The 22,367-nt window shown below is 39.0% G+C and overlaps 2 protein-coding genes across 3 annotated transcripts in view; one reads left to right on the forward strand and one right to left on the reverse strand.

Annotated features, from left to right (window-relative positions):
* Positions 1–278: 278 nt before the first annotated feature.
* Tsr (Cofilin/actin-depolymerizing factor homolog tsr) lies at positions 279–6,723 on the forward strand. The gene is made up of 3 exons (XM_083040159.1): positions 279–494; positions 5,552–5,794; positions 6,108–6,723. Exons 1-3 carry the CDS (start codon positions 492–494, stop codon positions 6,306–6,308), a joined length of 447 nt encoding a protein of 148 aa, XP_082896285.1. The 5' UTR covers positions 279–491; the 3' UTR covers positions 6,309–6,723.
* Positions 6,507–22,367, reverse strand: part of LOC145937214 (limbic system-associated membrane protein) — a 34,093-nt gene continuing 18,232 nt past the window's right edge. Inside the window, exons 1-10 of one of the 2 annotated variants that reach the window (XM_083040146.1) lie at positions 14,099–14,300; positions 12,496–12,597; positions 11,565–11,780; positions 11,117–11,238; positions 10,712–10,853; positions 10,066–10,163; positions 8,659–8,961; positions 7,892–8,084; positions 7,658–7,720; positions 6,507–7,521 (exon numbers count right to left, since the gene is read on the reverse strand). In XM_083040146.1, coding sequence (XP_082896272.1) covers positions 7,382–7,521; positions 7,658–7,720; positions 7,892–8,084; positions 8,659–8,961; positions 10,066–10,163; positions 10,712–10,853; positions 11,117–11,238; positions 11,565–11,780; positions 12,496–12,597; positions 14,099–14,189 — 1,470 coding nt within the window. In that variant the 5' untranslated portion in view covers positions 14,190–14,300 and the 3' untranslated portion in view covers positions 6,507–7,381. Of the gene's footprint in view, positions 7,522–7,657; positions 7,721–7,891; positions 8,085–8,658; positions 8,962–10,065; positions 10,164–10,711; positions 10,854–11,116; positions 11,239–11,564; positions 11,781–12,495; positions 12,598–14,098; positions 14,301–22,367 lie in introns of those variants that run through there. The other variant, XM_083040147.1, reaches the window with a different exon arrangement.

Here is a 22,367-nt window from a genome sequence, read left to right on the forward strand (position 1 = left end):
GAGAACCAATTATGCACGTATCCGTGAGCTTTATTTATTTATCCACGTGTTCGGAAAACGCGCGTTTTAAACGCCGGGAAGATTCGCGCGAGTAAAGTATTTGTTTTTCTCTTTCGTCTCGTCTCTCAATTGTAGGAAACGCATTCGTACGCAACCGCGAATTTTTGACGACGCGCGCGAACAGGGCGCGAGCAACTCGACGCGGACCAATCAGCGTCGCCTTCGGCGGCGGCGCTGCGCGCGCAGGCGCAGGGATACAGGATTCGCGGAGAGAGAAAGAGCCGGCCTGTGGTCGCGAGAGAGGAGCCTCCCTTCCCGTTCGCCCGCGAGCCAGCCAGCCGCGCGACCCCTTGGAGACTTCGGACACCGCGCCGCTGCTATCCCAGTAGTTCCACCACGGCCGAGATACTCCGGGAAAGTGTCGGTTAAACGAGTGCTCGTTCACGTGACTCTTCTGCCCACCGGCTACACGGAACTCTTCCTACGGAAAAATGGTAAATATTCCGGGCATCCGGCCGGCGTCCGCGCGTTTCGCATCGAGAGGACGAGGCAATTCGGGAGGTAAAGAGAGAACGTCTATCGTCTTCCATGAAACGGCCGACGCGCGACTCGGCTCGGGCGAGGCCGCCCGGCACACGACGGACTTTTTTGTGGTTATGGCCGCGATCGGACGCGCCGGTCGGTCGGCCATTTCTCTCCTCGGTGCCTGCGGTTGTTAGCTTCGGTTGCCGGATACCGGCCTCCTTTCCTCCACAGACCGGAAGAATTTTCGGCATCGTCGTGGCGTTTCGCGTATCTTCCCCTCCTCCTCCGCCCCTTTCCCTACCCTTCCTCCTTCCTCGTGCGGATTCCGCGATGACGGATCCTGACGGATAGTCCTTGTCGTTTATTTCCAGGAAGCGTTATGATTCATTTCCACACGCTGAGACGTCGTGCTACTGCCAACCGATAGGCGATTTCTCGCGCGTCATCGCTTTGATGCCGTGAGCTCGCGCTTTTCGTGCGAGGTTTTTTTTTCTCGTCCTGTCTTTCGCTATTTCGCGTCTCTCCCCCTTTCGATCTCTCTCTCTCTTCTGTGTCTTCGCTTCTCTCGTTTGCCTTTCCGAGCGACGACGGTGCCGCGACCCGCACCGATTGTAATCCGTGTAATTCCGACGCGACGTCGTTCAATCTCCTCTCGACGGAGCGTGCCTACCTTATACGCCATGATCGCGCTATTTGCGCTCATTATCGTTCACGCGATAAAAAATGTTTCATCGTTTTTTTTAGAAATATCGATTAAAATTGACGTGGCTCTCTCTTTATCTCCTTTAACGAGGGATAAATCACTCAAATCTCAATTTATTCCAAGAAAATTATATATAGATATATATAAACCTGTACATATATATACACATACGTCAAATTTTCTATGTTTATCAAAATTATTCAAGATTATTTTCGAACGTCGTGATCAAGATTGGCTCGATAATACGACGTAAAAGGTAATGACTTGCCGCGAAGGAATGCCGATAATTCGATTCGTCATAACTAAACATAATCGTTAATGCCGCATTTGTTCCGACACAGATAATTGAAGCGACCGATATATTTATCGTCTCTCTGTTCCATTTCTGTTATCGCGAAAAAAAGGCTGTGACTGTTCGCGCGCCCGGTTTCGGCCGGATATCGTTTGCGTGCGTCAATCTCGGATTAATGTTTATCACACGGTGTTGTATTACGAAGGTGGCTCAAATTTAAACAATTTTTTTTATCTATAAGTTTTATTTCTAGATAAATTACGAGAATTGAATTTGTTTTTATATAGTCGTTCCTCCAAAGTTATATTTGGTTGAAAAATTTTAAAAGTCTCTTAATTAAACGCCGAGATTTTTGCTGTTTTGACATTTCATTAACCGAGAAAGCGAATAATTATGCATTGCGCAACAGGAACGTGAATGTGAACCGCTCGCTCATTTTGACAAACACTCACTAGACGCCATTCGACGAGTGACTACTGTATTGTAGAGAGAGAAAGAGAAGGAGAGAGAAAACTGTTGTAGATACTCCCCTCCAACTATCAGCGTCGCTACTTGGTCCTATTGTAAGCACGTCATACATAAATTCCGGTTTACGTTTCAACTATCCTGAAACGTTTCAACTTTTTAACTAAGAACGCATTTGAAAGCAGAGTTTCTCTCTTACAGATTTTCATAAACTTATTTAAATTTATTTTAATTACGCATTTTTGGAGAAAAAAATTTAGTTATGTGCTCTAGATTTTAGATAATAAATTTTCGGCTAAAATTTTTCGAGACACGTCACGAGTGAAAAAAAGCTGTAAAACAGCTGATTTCGAGCAATCGCCATCTGTCATTTTCGTTCGTTCGCTCGTGTAAAAAAAGAAGCGTTACGTTTTATTTATTTCGGTCAGCGCTTTAAATCGCGTGTCGTTGACTATTTCTATTTGGCTCCATTTGTTTCTGTTCCGATATCGATAAATCTCACATATTATTATTCCTCCAAATTTATCACAAAAATTTACGATGATGAGATAATATTAATTTCCATTGACAGTAACAAATTAAATCTATTCTTCTCGATTGCATCATGTTGCATTTGCCGCATGAGATGAATATACACAGGTACATGGAGAGAGAGTGAGAGATATCTTGCAGATATCAATTTCTATTGTCGCACTATCATATTATATTTCATCGTCTTACATTACTATAATCTACCTTTGAATTGCATCGCGATCTATGAAAGATATCGCAGGAGCATAAAGCTAATCGAATTTAGATTTTATTAACCTAATTTAATATTATTTATACATTTTAAATATAGTGTTGGAAATTATTTTTCCAGTGTTAATGAATACTCGTTATGTTGTTATTATACTAATAAATTATCTACGATATTGATCGAGCTATTCTCTCGCATGTTTCTCTGTAAAATCAGATCTAGTAACCGTAACTGATGTAATGAGAAAAAAAAAAAAGAAAAAAGAAAGAGAGATATGGAACATCTATTTTATGTATATTTACGAAATACCACGCATAAATATGGCGATGGTCACATTCCTTTATCAAAACCACTTGTGGTTCGCACGGTATATAAATAAAACCACGACTCGCGCGCTATCGGATCACCGTCACGACTATGCGATCCCCCCGTCCGTGCGATTAAGCACGACCTTAACCCTCTCGCAAATGTGCATCCTTTTGCCGACGCGATCCTCCTCCTACGTAAGAATTTACATGTTCACGGAACGATGACGCTATGGCATCGTATAACGTGTAACGTGGTGAGTGTCAAGTGATTTTCTATTGTATTTCCCGAACAAATGCAATTTGTCGCAACAAACGCGTTCTCTTTATATTGAAAATGAACTCTCTTTATCAGATACTCAAACGCTCTACATTTGTTAAAAAACGCGTTTTACAAAAAGCTTTACGAAAAATTTATGAAAAGTATATATACAAATAGAATATATGCACTTATACAAGATAACTTAAAAATAATAAATCTTTATATAAATTTATTATAAATAAATTCTAAATAACAAATTGTAAATAATTATAATAATATTATATGTAATTATTATAAATATCTAAATTTGTTTCATTAATATTTGATTTTTTTTTTTTTTAATTAGCCGAGACACCCGCGGAAACGAGGAGAAGAACCGGCTCTCTTTTTCAAAACTGTCCCCTTTTCCGATCTGCTAACTCCCCTTTAGTGTCCCCTCGTTCCTCGCCGCGCCTCGAAGATGACAGTGAACTAGAAAGAAGAGCGATGCACAGCGCGCGGAGAGCGGTCTGTCGTACAGCGAAGAAAGAGAGAGGGAAAAATTCAATGAGCCTGTAAGAAGGAGGTCGGTTATTTTCTTGCGGGCTCCCAGCGATTCTCGAAGTTCACTGACGTCTTTTACGTCCGCCGCGAGCGTGGCGGTTAATTAACTTCTCGCCTTTATGATGGTCTTTCGCGGAAAGTGTAGTATTTATCGCGTCGTTCCCTGAAATGACGCGCGACGTTAAATCTTTATCGAAAGATTTATTTTTTAAAAATTTGTATGCTAAGTACTCATGTTCGACAAGTGTTCGTTGAATCGATTAGAATTAATTATGTTAATTTTTATTTTAATTACTTTGTTTCTTTCTCTCTCACTTTCTCGTAAACTCAAACATTTTCACCTTAAATTTAGAAAGCGCAGTTTATTATATGTATATATATATATTGAAGCGATGTAGATTCATTCTTCGAGACAGTAGATTGAGTCCTTAGGTCAGCTAGGGATGAATCATGTTCCGTGCGACCTTGTATGCGGCCTGAGAGGGGTACAACACGCCCCAGAAGAGGGAGTTGCCCCCCGTCATCATCCCTTTAACCAGCAACCCTTGTCGCCGCCCCGTTAGGATATCGACCGAAGAATTGCATCCTCCGCGTTCGTTGGCCGCTCTCCAACTGTCGCCTTTCTAGCTTCCTCGAAACGCGATTCGAATCCTTTAATGGTGTAGAACGAGCGACGATGCATTAACATTCAGTCTCGGCTATATGGATTGATGACGAAGCCGAATAGCACTCGACAATTAAGCCAGGAAACACCTTGAACAAATTATACATACGTTTGAGCATAGATCTTTATACAAATTTTATTTTTAAATATAAAGTAATTTTTTTATTCATCTATATAGACAAATGCAATATTCTCCAAAAAATATATAAACGTCATCTATATAACGAAACAGTCCAAGAATGTATTAATCCCTCGAGTACCAATTTTATGCATCTGAAAAAGCAATCTGTGATAAGATAATAGATTAGATTAATAAAGAAACTGAAGAATATAGTCTATATTTTAATAAAAATAATTTTCAACGTTGGAAACATTTTTTATACAAGAGTTGAATAATCACGAACGTATCCTCGCTCTATGGAAGATACTTTATCTTATTACCGATTATCGTATTACATCAATTTCCGCGGAGCGAAGAGGAAAGACGATCGGCTAAGAGTTCGTAGCGCGCGACACGTGCCCGAGAGCCAGGGGATAACTTTAGAAGTGGATCGCCGGATCTCTTTTAGCATCGCGATTCGCGCGTGGGAAGAATTTATTTCGGTAGCGAGTGTCCCGCGTATTTTGTCCTCGCGAAATAAGCTTAAACGGACCGACTGACAGGGCAACTCTGAACGCCGGCGTATCGATGTTTGAAATACGTCCTGCTGTCGATCAATTTGGCTATCGTGGCGCGATACTATCAGCCGAAACTAACAGCTGTTGAAATTCATGCAACTTTTCGTGTAGTCGTATGTCAAATAGATGTCGAGGAATAAATCCGTAGCTTTTATATATTCAGCCGTCGTTTCGAGTAAAACTGGAATAAGACAAGATATTAAATTCTCTAAGATTTCTCCCTAAAGAAAAAGTCCTTTAAAATGCAAGCGATATTAATGTAACATTAGCAGTTCTTTTGAAAATCTCTCATATAGTATAAGCTAATAACGTAATCACTCAGTCTCACTTTTTTTAACACCTGCAATAATTAATGCCCGATGATGTTTTTTCTAGGCATCTGGAGTAACAGTCGCGGACGTTTGCAAGACAACGTACGAAGAGATAAAGAAAGACAAAAAGCACCGATATGTGATCTTCTATATCAAAGACGAAAGACAGATAGATGTCGAAGTCATCGGACCTCGCGACGCGGCTTACGACGCCTTCCTCGAAGATCTGCAGAAGGGCGGCAGTGGGGAGTGCCGTTATGGCCTGTTCGATTTTGAATATACTCATCAGTGTCAGGGTACTTCCGAGGTAATTATACTATGAGTAATTATACAATATACTTATTAAAAGTTATAAACTAGGTCGCGGAAGACGTAGGAAACATTGTTTTCAAATTTAAAAAAATCAAGCGCAAATATCTATTTGTTCTTCAAATTTCAAGTCTCAATTTTTTTTAAATAAAGCGTCGTACAAAAAGACTTTATTCGACTTATTTTTGCAAAGTAAAAATTACTTACTTTTTAATTGTACATTACGTTTCCTGATTCTGTATAACAAAGTTTTCGATAGCCGAGAAAAATGTTCTTCGAAATATTCATTTTGTGTTATTTCTCTCTTGCAGGCATCCAAGAAACAAAAATTGTTCTTAATGTCGTGGTGTCCCGACACGGCCAAGGTTAAGAAGAAGATGTTGTACTCCAGTTCCTTTGACGCTCTGAAAAAGTCGCTGGTCGGTGTGCAAAAGTATATCCAGGCGACGGATCTATCGGAGGCCTCCGAAGAGGCTGTCGAGGAGAAACTTCGAGCTACCGACAGGAATTAGGAGTATTCCAATAAATCCCAAAACCTATTACGAGATAAGAGAAAGAAAATCAAGTGGAATACGATACATTGTGAATTAACTTCCCAAAAACAAACAAAAAGAAAAAAAAAAGAAAAACAGTAATGCTCTATACTGTCGTTGCATCGAGGGTTCACATTTTTACACATTTTTCACTTTTAAAGGAGACCGATTATTAAGTATTTTGCGCTATATATGTTAGTCACCAGGGGAATGTAAGCATTATTATTAGCAAAAAAAAAAAAATGAACAGGAATGAGAAAAGAAGGATAAACAAGGGAATCCCCTTTCATACCGCGGATGTTGTGTGAATCTGTCTGATATAATATTAATATTATATACTATTATTATATAATTATAAGATAATTGTACAAGAATACAAAACAATTTACAACCAGTCAAGCAGTAAGAATGAAATTATTATACTTTTTTTCTCACAGACTGTATAACATTTAAATTAAATTCATTTCATTATGACTTTTCGCTATGTCCTGTTAGTATCAAACCCATGACATTTCCGATATTTCCGCACAAAACCGAAACAAACTGGAAAAGATGTGATAAATAAAATTTGAAAAAAAAATTAATGTAGATTTTAATCTTTTTATGACGCTAACCGAGCAGAATTGATTAATTAGGGCAGATTCTACACAAGGTAAAGTTCTTCTAACTATTCGACTGACGGTACAGTTTGTTCTTCACAAAGTAAATTTCTTTCCGAAATATGTGTAGTAAAATTTACTGACAAATTCTGCAAGTATATTACTTAAAATTTAAAATCCTGTTAATATGTTTAGTTTGTGTGAATCGCTTTAATCGCACATTAATCACGATTAAACTTTTCAAGATAAAAAGAGATTAAAAAATTCATATGTCGAATATTTTTATATATTATCTTAGAGTGCAAAATCATGAAAACTACTTATGAAGAGCAATATTTTTGTTAATGAAAATGATCATCGATGTGCGACTGATGGCAACTTTAACAAATAATCATCACATAAATTACAGCAGTCCGCTTTATATATGTATTTTTTCGCATTTTGTACAAACGTTTAAAATCTGCTGTCGAATATTATGATTAAAGTACATATCATACTTAACATCAATGATAATGTTTTCACTCGATGATACATTGATCCATTTGCATCCGCTGCCAAAGGATAATGCTGCGACATCGATACGAGCGGTATACCTATAAACAAATATCGACTATGTGTATTATAACTTTTATTTTGTTATTTTAGTTCTCTTGAAATTTCTTTTTTTATTACTTTAAGAAACGTAATTTTTAGCGCTAAAAAAGATTTAAATTGAATCGTTATATTCACCTGCTATTCTGTTCTGCTCCTGATCGCCATCAGTCTCAGCGAAATTTTCGCTGGAATCGATGGCTGCAAAATGAGACGCGATATATTTTCACGTGCAATCCGAATTTCTTCATCGTGATTGATGCATCGTGCGCGAAAAAGAGAAAGAAAGAGAGAGAGAGAGAGAGAGAGAGAGAGAGAGAGAGAGAGAGAGAGAGAGAGAGAGAGAAAGAGCGACTTATCTTTATTACTTACAAGCTCCTTCGGTGTGAAAACGCAGTATCTCTGAGGGATGGCTCCATCCGTAACGATTTCTGGACAAAACGACTGCCTCGTAATGGGTCGCCACATCCAGGCCTGTCAGATTGAAGGAACGAACATGCACCGGGCTGACAGCATCGCTGCCACCGGGTATATACAATTTGTGCCACTCGCCGCCAGTATCCTTCTGCGATCACATAAAAATAGTTCCGTAACATCCGGTTGCTGAAATCGGGTCGCTTTCAAGAAAACGTAACATCGAGAATGTGAAAACCTGTCGAATTTAAACTGATATAGCGCGAAATTATTATAAAAAAGATTTTTCAATTAAGAAAGAGAATTATCTCTCCCCCGCTGACAATCCCGAATATCTTTTGTTATAATGTTCCGATACTGTTTTTTCTCTTTGCCCTTTATTTTTTGCCCATCTTATCACAAGACTGATTGAAATAAGAAACCACAGATTTCAGGATCGATATCATTACGTGATGGAAGATACTAATAAAATAGTGCCGTCACAAGACGTTGCCTTTCATTCAATTATTCCGTCCTTGCATGTACGGCAGCCATCAAAATTCGTAACGTGAGCGACGCACGAATCCAAGAAATGGATCCCATGTCGCCTCATTTCGAAGAGAGACGAAACGAGACCAAGATCTCGTTGTTTCATCTTATCCCGAGATTCTCTCGAGATTTCCACGCGAAAAGGTTGCGTCGTTATTAATTCAGGATTTCAAGCTAATTTTAAAATAAAATCTCACCTTGTATTTACGAAACCAAAACTGATATTCTATGATGGAACTGTAACTGTCGACCTCCCAGATGAAATTATAGGATGTGCTGGAAGTGCAGCGCGATTCTTTCTTAAAGATCGCCGGATTCGCGATCTCTGATAGTTCGACGATCTTTTCGCTGATTCCCAGAGAATTTGATGCTCTGCAGAGATAGGAACCGTAATCGCTTATCCTTACATTCCTTATCAACAGACTGTGATCGTTCCCATCGTTATGTTTCACTATTCGCGATGAGTATTTTACTGTTTCGTTTTGGAAATACCACTCAACCTGAAAAAAGATTTAAAAATTAGTAAGAAAAGATATAACGAGTATGTGTGTGTGAGATGTTCTCGTAATTTTATAATATATAATTTAATGTAAATATATATAATTTTTATTAATCATTATTGTTTAAGAAAATATCGGTAAGAAGAGGGTTGATCTCGCCGGATCGATTGTCGAATGCTGTGATAATATAACTCTTCTGGTTCATTCTTTTTTCTTCTTTTTGTGAGAAAATAAAAAAAGAATCGTAAGTCATGTTCCCCACGAATCGATTTGTCACGTGCGACTGGCTTTAAGGGATCACGGTGAGAAATTGCTCGGCAGGCGGGGCGGTTTCATTTAGTTACTGAGCGTGAAGAACTCGTTGAAATCTAAAAGACGATTCCCAGGACGTACGTCCTGGAAAAATATTTCGTATCTGTACTTGAGGTCCAAGTCGAAGTCGTATATAATATCGTGCATCGTTTGCTCTGTTATCATACGATGCGAGAAAAAAAGAGAGAGGGACAAAAAATTTTAATTAATACATAAGCTTGAAGAGTTCTTGGTTTCGGAGCGCGCGGAATTTATTTTTACGATATGCGCAGGACTCTCTTATATATTACGCAGATCCCTTTTTCATCTCTCAAAGTAGTTTAGGGGTTAATGAGGGTGCCGAGATTATTCGACCGAGACGAGTAATCGCGCGAACAGAATTTTTCATCGGCCTTGTGCTGCGCGCAAGGGAGGCGAATCATCTCTTACTTATTTTCACAAAAATAAAAATTCTTTTGCGCGCGCGGGCATCATCTCTCGTTTCATCTATTTTATTCCAATTCTCGTCTCATATTTAAGAGCTACGTTTCAAAAGCGGCAAAACACACACACAGTAATGTCGCTCGCGCGTAGGTGTCTCCGGAATAAAGCCGTTCTTCCGCGCTTGCAAAGTCAATTAAAAGTCCGACTGCGAGTCGTGTCGCGTACTCGTGCAAGCTGTCGCGTTATTCGTTGTTCGAACTGTTAATTAACGCGACGACAGACTTTCGTAGAAAGAGAGAGAGAGAGAGAGAGAGAGAGAGAGAGAGAGAGAGAGAGAGAGAGAGAGAAAGGAAGGCATTAGAGTCTTACCTTTACTTCAGGCCAGGCGGTCACCGTGCAATCCAGCTGTACTCGTATTCCTGGATACGCGTGCACCCAGGGTTTCCTTACGTAGATCTCCGGTTTGTCTGCAAAACGATTTCCGTATATATTTAATGCAATATATTAAAAGATCGCAAACAACTAGACTTAACGTTTCAATCTTGGATATTCGCTTTCGAGCTAATTATCATTTAATTATTGAATCAAAAAATTATATTTGAGACCTGTTTTTGAAACGCGCAAAGAAGACTTGTTTTGATATCGCGAAAGTGGGTTGTTAATGCGGGTCACGAATCATCGTGGTCTGGATTAAACGTATGCAAAACACTCGTAGCAAGTGTAGGTATGTATACGTACGAACATAATTGACTCGCTCATGCGTTTGATTGGAATACCAAAGGAGCAATCTGTAGCAATTTCTTAACTTAATTACGCCTAGCTATGCAACGCGCGGAGGATATAGCGAGCTTGATTTACATGATCGGTTCAATTGTAATTAAAGTTATAACTAATATATGCACATTCGACGCAATTTTGCTATTACAATTACGAGATGAATAAGCCGAGAAAATTTAAAAATTGTAAAAGGATCAAGGAGATAGAGATGTATATAAATGTTGACACGTTGACTTACATTTAATACGTAGATCTATATGCGCTATGGCGGGATCACCGACTTCATTAGTGGCGACGCAGGTATACCTGCCGGAAAGATTCCGATTTTCAGCATGAAAACTCAATTGCGGTCTGACATCCAATAATGGGATTTCTCCGTCCTGGAAAGAAGAAGAAGAAGAAGTTGAAGAAGCATGCACATTGTTCTTTATCATCCGCGCACGAAACATACATGCAATCCACTTCAATTTAATTGACTTATTGTCCAATCGCGCGAAGCATCACTATTTTTTGGTACGTCTTTTTTCTCCTTTTTCTTTTTCTCTGTATCCCTTAACTTTATATCTTCGCCGCACTTTCGGCACGAATCATCTAATATCATTGGCATGGTATATCAAATAGACTAGGGAGAATATCGATTTACCTTCGTCCTCCAACTTATGATGGGGGCCGGTACACCCTTCGCCACGCATTGCATGTACACCCTCTCTCCCAGATTAACCTCTAGCTCGCCGGACGCCGGTATAGTCTCCACGCTCGATGGATCTGAACGAATAGAGCGAGAAAGGACAAATAGATTTTTTGCCATATATAGATACATATATAACAACCTTAAGTTTACACATACTTCGTACGAAATTCAGAATCTTTGCTTGGACAGAGTTCGCGGATGAAGGAGCCAAGTGGGGAAACGATTTCCTCAGATAAACGCCGAAAGAAAGAAAGATAGGATTGAACGCCCGATTTGGATTCGCAAATAACGGAAATACGAATCCTTTCAACACGCCGATTCGTATAGAGAAGAATTCTTTTGGGATCCTCATACTCTCTAGAGAGGCACGCTTATCTCAGCATACATCTCGTATACTTACACATTACTTCGATCTCGTGTACTTGAGTAACGTGTCCCCAGGGAGACGGCCGGATCGCCTGGCACACATACTCGCCGCTATCCTCCCGTTGCACGTGCATCACCTGCAGACTACCGTTCTTGAACACGGTGATCCTATCGGGCGTCGCGCGATTCTGTTCGAAGCTGTCGGCCAGAAGGATCTCCTCTCGCCACCATCTCATCCTAGTTTGCGTACCTACATAGGCAGAAATAACAAGCTTTTCCGCGCGCTCGAATAAACCCCCCTTTGCTCCCCCTTCTCCTTTTTTAACCCCCTTACGTCTTCGTCGAAAAACCAACATTCGAAACTCGACACACGTAGCACGGTTACCACTCGCTAACGAGGGTCGAAGAAAACGATTCGCGAACCTCGAGAAAGTTTGCGCCCCCTTGCTCCCTGGAGCAAGCAACGAGATTAATTTCGCGCAGAAGAAGAAAAAGAACGGAGACGTGTGTGTGCACAAAAATAAATAAAATGTTTGCCTTAATAAAATGATGCGCTTCAACAAGACTCATGACGAATCATTCGTAATGCTCTCGGCGAGACGAGACATAGCGGAGTAAGTGGACCGGATATATTCCTTCTCTGTCCCCATCCCCCTTTGTGTTACTTTTATCCCGATTTGACACGCTCGTCTAGGTAGAAATAACGATGTTTCAAAAAAACAAAATGATAAAAAACGATGTGTTTCGTTATCCGTGAAACTGAGATTTAGACGCAGGGTGTGTCGAGAAATTTTTGCGAACAATAGTGATGATTCCACACTACTGTGTGTATGTATGCGTGCAAAGTTGACAAGAGACGAGAGAACTCCCGAGGGCCAGATGGAGAACAGATATATCAATCATTTCAGATGAGAGGAGACAGAAAGACGCAAGAATCATCTCTCGAACGTTAATAAACGACGTACCCTGATCTTCCACATAACAGGGCAGCAAAACCGTGTCGTTCTCATAGGTTTTTATCGTAGTCGGGTAGCTTCGGAAGTCGCGGTTCGTCGTAGCATGTGTCCCTGCAACAAACGCATATATACCGCTATTATACATATATATAAATGTCAACGCAAATAACATAACATAATCCTACACTGAGAGAATTTTCTCTTAGAATTTACTCTGAAAATCATGGTAATCGTGAGACAATATGATATGGAAAGAATTTTATGAGAATTTCTCTGATTAATACTTATCACAATAAAAATAATAATATCTATCACAATAAAATATATGCTACTAAACTGTATAGTAAAATTAATCAAACATATTTTATTGTAATAGATATTATTTTTATTGTGATAAATATTAATCAGAGTCTCATAAAATTCTTTCCATACCATATTGTCCCACGATTACCCTGATTTTCAGGGTAAATTCTAACAGAAAATTCTCTCTGTGTAACATAAATTAAATCGCCGTTCAACGAAACATTGCTTCATGCCGCATATCGCGAAATACGTTCGCTGTTTTTCCTCCCCATTTTATTTTTCTTCGTCTTTCTCCCGCATTTTTCATTCGACATAAAAATGCTCGCGAATTATTTCACGTCACATGCGTGACCGCGCGAAATTTCTTCTCGCGCTTGCGAGTATGCAAAGGTCCTCTCTTTTCTCGTGTGTGATCGATTACCGTGCGACGTTGTGCATAACGCATATAGCACAACCTTCCCTTACGACGATGGAAAAACAAAACTGCACACAGTGCGCGATTATGCCCTTCTCTGCTCACGCACTCGCGGAAACTCCACGTCGGGGCGAACGGAATCGATTGCCGAAGAGTCGCGTGCGCCAAGAGCGAGCGATAAGATAGAATTTTATACACCTTTCCGACTCGCGAGCGGGTTTTCCTTCTCAAAGGGGATCGATTCGCACATACGGAAATACGGCTACAATTATGCCGCCTTATGTGAGGGAGATATTTCAGGCCGATTACGGCGCTGTGGGTGTTTCGATTACGAGAAACTAGGTTGCTCGTAGTGTATTCCTTCTTATCTCGCGACGATTATCTAAAGTGAGAAAACAATCAAACGAATCGATCATTCATATAAATGGCGCACGAGGCTATTCGGTGAGAGAAAAAAAACCTTTTAAGAAATTAAATTTTTGTTATCCCTCGCGTCCTCTCTCTCCCTCGGAGAAATATACTTAATGTTTCCAATTAATATTTCTTTTTGTGTATATGTATAAACTTAAATTAAATTCTGGTACGTATTTCTAACAAGTTGTCCGCGTCAATAAAAAAATTATAACATAGTTGAAGCAAAAAATATATTGAATATATTGAATGCTTGTAAAAATGATAAAACGCGACAGTCTCAAAGTTTATCAAGTTCCAGACTTCCGGCAATTCTTCCTCTCGAAAACAATATCAATAATGTTATTTCCATCTCGAGATGATACGCGTCTTATCGAGTCTCGATATATATACACAAATTATCTATAATCTATATATTTCTTCCTATTGCTTTAACAATAAGATATATATATATACTATAACATAATATATCACATATACTACCTATTGTACAGATGTAAAATAAACAAAAGGTAATCCAAACAAAACGCAGCATCTCTCTCGTAATTACACACGTAGTTACACCGATAAACATCCACGCGAGAGAGATTTGTATTCGCAAATTATACCGGAAAAGAAAAAATATTCAGCGTTTCTTCTCGCGCACGTGATCCCCTCGGTCTTTCACGAGACACTGATCTCGCTTCAAAATGTGATTCGTGTCCTGTACGATCTTAGCACATACACATGTGCACATACATACACACACTTCATCTTTCATAATTATGACCAGTTGTCCGTAGCACGACTTGGAGGGGTACTCATGTTCGCATACATAATCGACCAAAAATCAACCAACATCTCTGATTAATCAAATTTTATTATGACGCGATAAATGCCAATTGAAATATTTATGTCTTTGTGTTGCATTTAATTAATTATTAATTAATTAAAAAAATAATTATAGTAATTATTTCTAAAGAATGTAAGATATGCGAATGAATAAATTACACGCGTTATACATATACGAGTTAAATTTAAATTAATTCCATTTTAGGTATTTTTTTTAACGAAGAGATCGGAAAAATCTTTAGAAAAAAATGTCGAACGATATCTTGAACTGGCGCTTTCTCAGATGGGGAGACGCGAGTTGAATTGAGAACCACGTCTATTCTATTACATAGCCGCTGCCGTGACTATAGGGACAGAGGGTGTCCACCCACGAACACCAAAGGCATTCTTCTATAATTTGTTCAATTTACGTACGAACACGCACCGTGTATAGAACCATTCGCCGGAGTTATCCATTAGACCGTTAATCCAATAAACGATTCGCCGCTCTGACGCTTCTAAGATCATTGCGACGTCTTCCTTAGAAGTTCCCCGGTTTTCCCCCCAATACGAATATATTCTAAACAAACACACACGCAGAAAAAAATAAAAGCAAATCGTTTTAAATAATTCTGTCTACTTTTATGTTTCGATCTTTCCTATCATTATATAATTAATTTCATCTTTAATTTAGCACATCTGATGTTATTCCATATATAAGTATCTTCGTGCTGGCGCGAAGAAATATTGCGCATTCTCTTTCCATTATTGCCCAGTTATTTTCCGAACAACCTGTTTATCACCGCAGATGTTGCAAGTAGCAATAAACGGTTAACATTTTATCGCTGGCTTTCAACTTTTTTGTCGATTGTTCGATGGGGGATATTTACAATTCAAAAATCGGTATACTTTATGCTATGAAACTTTTCTGCATGAACGAGCTGATCTTTTTAACGGGGGTGTCTGCCACCTCGTGCCTCAGATTTATTCCATCAGCTTTGACTTTTTCCGCTTGCAAATCAGAGAAGAATCGAATGACGGCGCGCCGCATAAATAATCATATTATAATACATTGATGTGCGTATATCATATAATAAACAGTCTAAATTAGAAATCAGTAATCTAATTAAACAGACGAATCTTATCTTGCATACTTGCTATAAAAAATATATTTGTAATTTTATTCGACACATTTTTCAAGCATTGTATTATTTAGAGTAGATAGGATCGCATCTCTCGCGACTAATTAAATGTTGAAAAAATATATAGGACGACATTGTATCGTATATACATTGTCGATCCTTACGAATGGCCAGGTCTTTCAGTTTCAAGCAAAGACAAAGGACGAGAAAGGGAGGATCCAGGAGGATGAAGATGTCGCTAAAGGGGAAGGTAATCCTCCTCCTCGAACTATGCGCGCGCGTGGTCGTGCGAATCTATGTGAATATACTTAATCCAAGTCGAGACGAAGGCGCTCTAAAATGGTTCTCAATTATCTGATGCATCCATTAAAGCGCCAACGAAAATCCTTTTAAATGGATTTTTAAAGGAATCCTGCCAGGATGGAGCCGGGAGCTTTCGGCGAGATCTGAATCGCGACGGATCGTCGATATATTCTTTTTTTCGCTCGTCAGAGAGCCGCCTCTTGATTCGCGCTTATTTAACTTAACGTCGTGGATACTTTCAAGTATCGCATTGAAATTTTATCGTGATTTATTCGAGCAAAAATCCCCCGCAAAGTATATAGAATACGAAAGAATGGGTTCGGGATTTATAGAGTAGATGGTGCTCGACAAGTATAAAAAAAAAGTAAAGTAAAAAAAAGGCTCGATAAATATTGGACGGAAAAATCAATCTTATCAGGATTAGACCTCTTTTCGGTTTTGATAAAGTAAGCGTTGCGCTTGCTTCTATTTACTATGATTTAAATAACTGTAAAATTAGTTCATTAGCACTTGTGATACTTTCTTTATATATGTATATATTTTTCGAAATATAGTTTATTCTTTTTTTACTCACTTGATAAAAATAAAAGAGAGCTATATTCGAGTACATCTTTTAAAGAACAATAAATTGAATATATATATAATAAAACAAAGAGCCAAGAGGGAACGATGATCGTCAACAAGCTAATTTTTTCATCGTCATTCACACGAAGAAAGAAATTACGTGGCAGTCGCGTATTCACGCCGCGCCAGCGAAAAAGTTGTGGCTTAATTGGCACTAATTTACCGAAGTACCGGTCACTACTGTTCCGACGATCACGCCTTCCTCCTCGGTTAAATTGTATTTACGGAGGTCTCGTAAGGGGATATCCACCGTGCTCTTGAACGGAAGTGAAAAATCGCGGTTAGTACTTTTCTTGAAAACTCTATCTTTCACGCTGAATATCTTGGTCGTATATATCTCATTTTTTCGTTCATTCCTTTAGAAAAACGAAATAAAAAATTTAAATAAAATAAAATAAAATTTATTTTATATATTTAGTAATTAGAAGAGTTGTATAAATTGTCTAATTTGCGTTATTGAAAAAAAGTATCTACCTTTATACTTGATAATGGATCATTGAATTTTTAAATGAATGAGACATTTCTGGGGCATTCGAGGGTAATCCTGGTCTTGAAGCCCGAAGGGAGAGAAATGTGGCTTATTTGACGAGATAGGGGAGAAATTCGTCGCCGTAAACATGAGACGCGAGATGCAAACGAGATCTTCGAATATATATCGGAGAGAGAGAATGATGATTAGTTCAGGACGTAATTTACGGTCGCACGATACGGGTTAGCGCGGATCTTCCGGGAAATGTGGAATAGATTAAGGGCAAAGGTATTGACCAACAGTTATGGTTATCTTTGGTAAGTTTACCCCAGTTTCGGAGTCGCTTAGACATTCCGGGATTGGATCGCGCGAATTCAAAGACGGAATTATCGAGCCTTTCGGGATAATACTGGCAAATTACAAAGACAATCTTCTGTTTATTGAGAGCGAGAGATTATCCGTATAAGCGCGATACAAGAACTACCCTTCGCTCACTTCGAGACGGATGCTGTTATCTGTATCTTTCGCTCTTTCGTTTCTCTCATTCTCGATTCCATCGATTCGCGTTTATCAAATATAATCGCGAAAATCGTGAATAAAAAAAAAAGAGTTTCTCCCATCGATCTCAGAATAATATAAATGGAGTACTTATCTGTACACAAGAAAGTTAAGATTAGGGGGAACTTTGGTCCATTCGGTTTGACTCGATATCATTTGACTCACAGTTATTTGTTTTCCCGTATATGAATTCTGTGCACGTGTCATAATTTGACAGTTGCACACATATCGCGAAAGACAAATAGCTGTGAGTCGAATGATATCGAATCAAACCGTATGGGTCGGGGTGTGTCTGTAGAGTCCCCCCTTTTTCCCCTAATATTGGCATTTCTCCTGTCCCGATTATTGGCACGTATATGCTACGTTTATATATTCTTTTGTCGATCCTCGGCGCAATTTGAGCGGCGGGCGATTTTATCGTCTCAGGTCAAACTGGTAGTTTGGAATAATTGGTGGCGCATCGTAAATTGTGTTATATGGTATGTAACGCGGTGGACTGATCAAACCGCGTTAACCCCAAAATGCCGACTAACTCTGTGTTATATCAGAGTGTTACAGAGAGAGAGAGAGAGTGATTGCGTTTCATTATTTTCATTAAAGCTCGCGCTAACATCGTTGTCTCTAACAACATAAATTGCTATATAAATTGCACTCACCCTCTCTCTCTCTCTCTTTCGACACTATTTTATCTATTTTTTTTCGCAAATAAAGAGAAACTTTTATAAGCGCATATCAACAAAATGCATAACAATCGACACAATGCTTGTAATTAACGAAATATGTTTTTCTTTGAATCGTGTGTATTATTACGGGTATATTTATATATTCACGCACGTTTAATTCTTCGACGAGATATAAATATGCTTTTTTACCTATTTAATCATGCGATTGATTATAATTAAAATTTTCCACTCGTTCGCGAATCTCCAAAACTAAAGTTAAAAATATATCGTCAATAATAGAGTGCACATTTCATTTATTGCGCAATTTTATTGTCCAAAATTTCTGCTCCGGAATGGAATTTCAACGGAGCACATATGGCTAGTGGCGAAATCCAATTACCGGACGTACTATGTAACAATTTCACACGCGGAAAACAATTTGGTTTCGGAAGATTCAAGAAAATTTTTGTTACAACTTATTTCCCGTAACCATTCTCTGTGTGTATTCCGCGGTTGGTTACCGCGTCGATCCTTCGCGATTTCTCCTCGAGGGAATGGTTTTCCTTTAACAGCGATTCTATTTTCTCATTACGAGCGATTACATTATATCTCTACAAGCGGTATACATGGTTACCCTTTCATTCGCAAAAGTGGGTCAATTTGATTGATTGGTAGCTCCACGATAACTTCATCTTGCAAATTTAAAGCCAAACACATAATACTGCGAGAGCGCGCTGTAAAAAAAATAGTAAAAGAAAGAAGAATCTTGTTAACCCCGAACATCATGCTTTCTTTGAGAAGTTCGTGTACTCACGACGAATCGGTGAGGTTCGGAGTCTGGTCTGCGGCTGGATTTTTCAAGGGGGTATGTATTTACACGACGAATTGCCTTGTCGCAAATAAGTGAAAAGATGGAAAGAGGAAGAGCCAAAGGGAGAAAGAGAGAGAAAAAAATAGAGATGGAAAGAAAGAGAGCCACGCTCTCTTGAAACAGAATATCAAGAGGATGGATCGAAGTGAAAGGCGAGAAATTGCGTGTTCTGCATTGTTGAAATTTCTCGAAAACATAGAGAGAGAATAAATATATAAAATCCGAATGGAGAGATACACAGCATAAAACAATTTAGTGAATCGCGATTGTGAGAAGTTGCATGATAAAAATATGCCAGAATGCATAAATGTACGCGTTCCAATATTTTTGTTGCACAATAACTGCAATATTCTCTATGTAAATGACTCAATCATTTTACAACGTGAATATAAAATTTTCGAAAAAAATATTTCACTCTTTGGTTATTTTGGAATATTTATGTTTACGCTCATCAGTATACATAATTAATTGTATTGTTAAAAGAACATGTTCCAAAAATATAAGAAATATATATAATTTCTATATTTGTTCTATATTTGATACTACTACATAAATAAATGAAAAAAAAAAATGTAAATATAATATAATATACTTACATAAATATAATATACTATAAATTTATGAAAAATTGCTTATTTATTTAATTTTTATCAGTATAAACATAAATAGACCAAGATTAGCGATCTTTATGAAGCAAAAGATCTGCATCGCACTCTCGTTTGCGGTTTCACCTCTATCGATATTTGTTTTAATTGAGATTGCGGAGTGCGAAAGTAACGCGAGCAGAGCAGAATCTGCGGCCAAGGTCATATATGGCCAATGAGATAATTTGTGGCATGTAGCAGGAATGGTCGATAACCACCCCCTGCCTGCCGACGTTCTCTCTCTCTCTCTCTCTCTCTCTTCCTCGGGCAACTCGAACATATATTCGCGTTCACTAATTAATACCGCAGATGACCGTTTAATATATTTTGAGGCTTGGCTATTTACTTTGCGCGCTCTTATCTCGCTCCCATCGAAGCGATTAGCGATGAAAAGATATCATTTCAAAAATACACAAAAGCCCGATATAATTATAATCAATAAATGTGAATAAAAAATCGTGCATTTTGTGGCACACATTGTAAGAGTTTATTGGACGGATTTATTATATCAAGAATGACGTTTCTCTATTTTTAATTAATAAAACGAAGAGAATGGAAATGGAACGCTCTAGTGACGCAATACGAGAGATGGAGATATATATGTATATATATATTTATACATATATATATGTTCTTGTTGAGAAGTAAGATAACCGTGAACACACGTCAGCGAATATCTTCGTCATGTCGCTTATCCTCCGCATGTTAATGAGTTCGTGTGTTAGATACATGCGTTGTTGTAGTGTCATCGCAATGAAATAGCGTTAATGCAATCCGCTGGGGGTGGATTGTAATCTACAAACCGATATACTTACATAGAAGTTTACTTTGGACCTGTAATAATAATGATTATACGCCGAGAGAGAGAGAGAGAGCGAGATTTCTAGAAATACAGCCTCGTTAAATCCACGTTAGGATATTATATTCCTAAACACTATATCTCTCTCGAGATTATCACACACACGGAGTTATTCAGAGATCTTACTACATTTTTTTATCGCGTGCCTATGCAAATCTTTCGCGGTTATACGATCGTGTAGATTAATAAACCCGGTAAAATAAACCCTCTCAGCATCGTGAGTGCGCGACGTTATATAAAGTCTCAAGAAAGGATCTCGCACTCGCACGAGACCGACGAGAGAGAGAGAGAAAAAAAAAGGATCTTTCGCGCTGTGCGCGATAAGCTGCGATGTGAAACTCGAATTTACGGGCCTATAATTTTCCACGAGAGAGACCAAAAGGAGAGAGCCGCGTTTGTAATCCGTTTAGGGTCGCCTCGCAAAAGTACGCGCCGAGCGACCGTTCGCCGCAGAAACTAACGATTTCTCAACGACGACAGAATCATTAAAGAGGCAGTTAAGAGTTGTCACGAACATACGAACGACGTAGGTTTGCGATAGGTAGTGGGTTAACGTGTAACCGCAGTTCTTGCAATAATAAGTAGAGCCTCTCTGGGGAGCAAGAATCATTTTTAGAAATTTTTTATGACGAAAGATTAAGTAGTTATGCTAAATATATATTATTCATTTAATTTATTCTAATTTAATTAACATTGAAAAAAAAATATATATTTTAATAACTTTTTGCGTCTCCGAAGGAAAATTACCGGATACCCTGGAGATTATCCGAGATATTATCCGAGAGTCTTATCCCTTACATACATCGCTGCCGGATGATTCTTTTACGGGACGCTTCGACAAATTGAATCGTCCGGTGATCGTACCTAGGTGCCATTGTCAGGAAGTAATTTGAGAAGGCGCTATCGATCGTACCGAGAATGGAAGCTACATATTCTCGGCTATGACTTAAAAAGCTGCACTGGCCATTCTTAGAAGGTCTCTAATTTTTTTACGAAATTTCGATCGTCCGCGAATACGGATGCACGTGGGTTACGTAGCTGCCAGACCGGTCAAGAGGAATCGGAATGGAAAAGTCGATTCGGTCAAACATTACGGCTATTTTGCGACTATTACTCGTTATGCGCCCTCGCGATGCCACTGTGCAGTATCCCTTTGTTCAAGGACTGCTTCGTCAGTATCAGCCCCGCGAGTCCTTTTATCCGGCCTCTCCCGTTGGGGGGGGTGTTTCGCAAACCGCAGATGCGCGGATCATGTATCATGTAACATATGGACGGGAACGTGTCCTGGATCTACTATCGGATCCACTGCCTCCTCGAAGTCTACGACGGGTTTTGTAAGCAAGACCTGGCGGCAAATTTATGGGGAAAGGCTGTCGTTTGTTTCGCAAGCTTTTAATTTCCAGCATTAAGTATCTCGAGGGAGGACAAGCTTTAAATTTAATCTCTATTAAGACAATCGATCGCTCTGGCGCACCCTATAATCTGTCACACGAAGGAGAGGACATTAATGTGAGAAAAAAGGTGGCTCGAAACTGGCAAGGGTTGATGAGGCTTGCAAGAGTGAACGGAAAGAATGCAAGAGGATGTCTAAGGAGAACGTGAGAAAGATCGAGTGGATAAAAAGCGCAATTACATCGTCTGGACGATGTCGCAGACCAGGACGGCGAAAAACAGAGGGGCGGAAAAAGCGATCGAGTAAACGGGATCGCTTAATAAGCGACTCGCCGAACAAGTTTTCACCAATTTCGTCCCGCGATCATGTTTTCGGGCCAAAAAATGATGTCGCGACTCTATACGCACTCGATATTTG

The sequence above is a fragment of the Prenolepis imparis genome, unplaced genomic scaffold (genome assembly GCF_030444845.1).
Source record: "Prenolepis imparis isolate NDT839.2.m4 unplaced genomic scaffold, iyPreImpa1.0 SCAF_6, whole genome shotgun sequence".
Taxonomy (NCBI): domain Eukaryota; kingdom Metazoa; phylum Arthropoda; class Insecta; order Hymenoptera; family Formicidae; genus Prenolepis; species Prenolepis imparis.

Bases quoted from the DNA above. Each gene is read 5' to 3' on its own strand.
- Tsr (XM_083040159.1), top strand. The intron at 5,795-6,107 runs GTAATTATACTA...TCTCTCTTGCAG, and splicing joins AGTGTCAGGGTACTTCCGAG to GCATCCAAGAAACAAAAATT.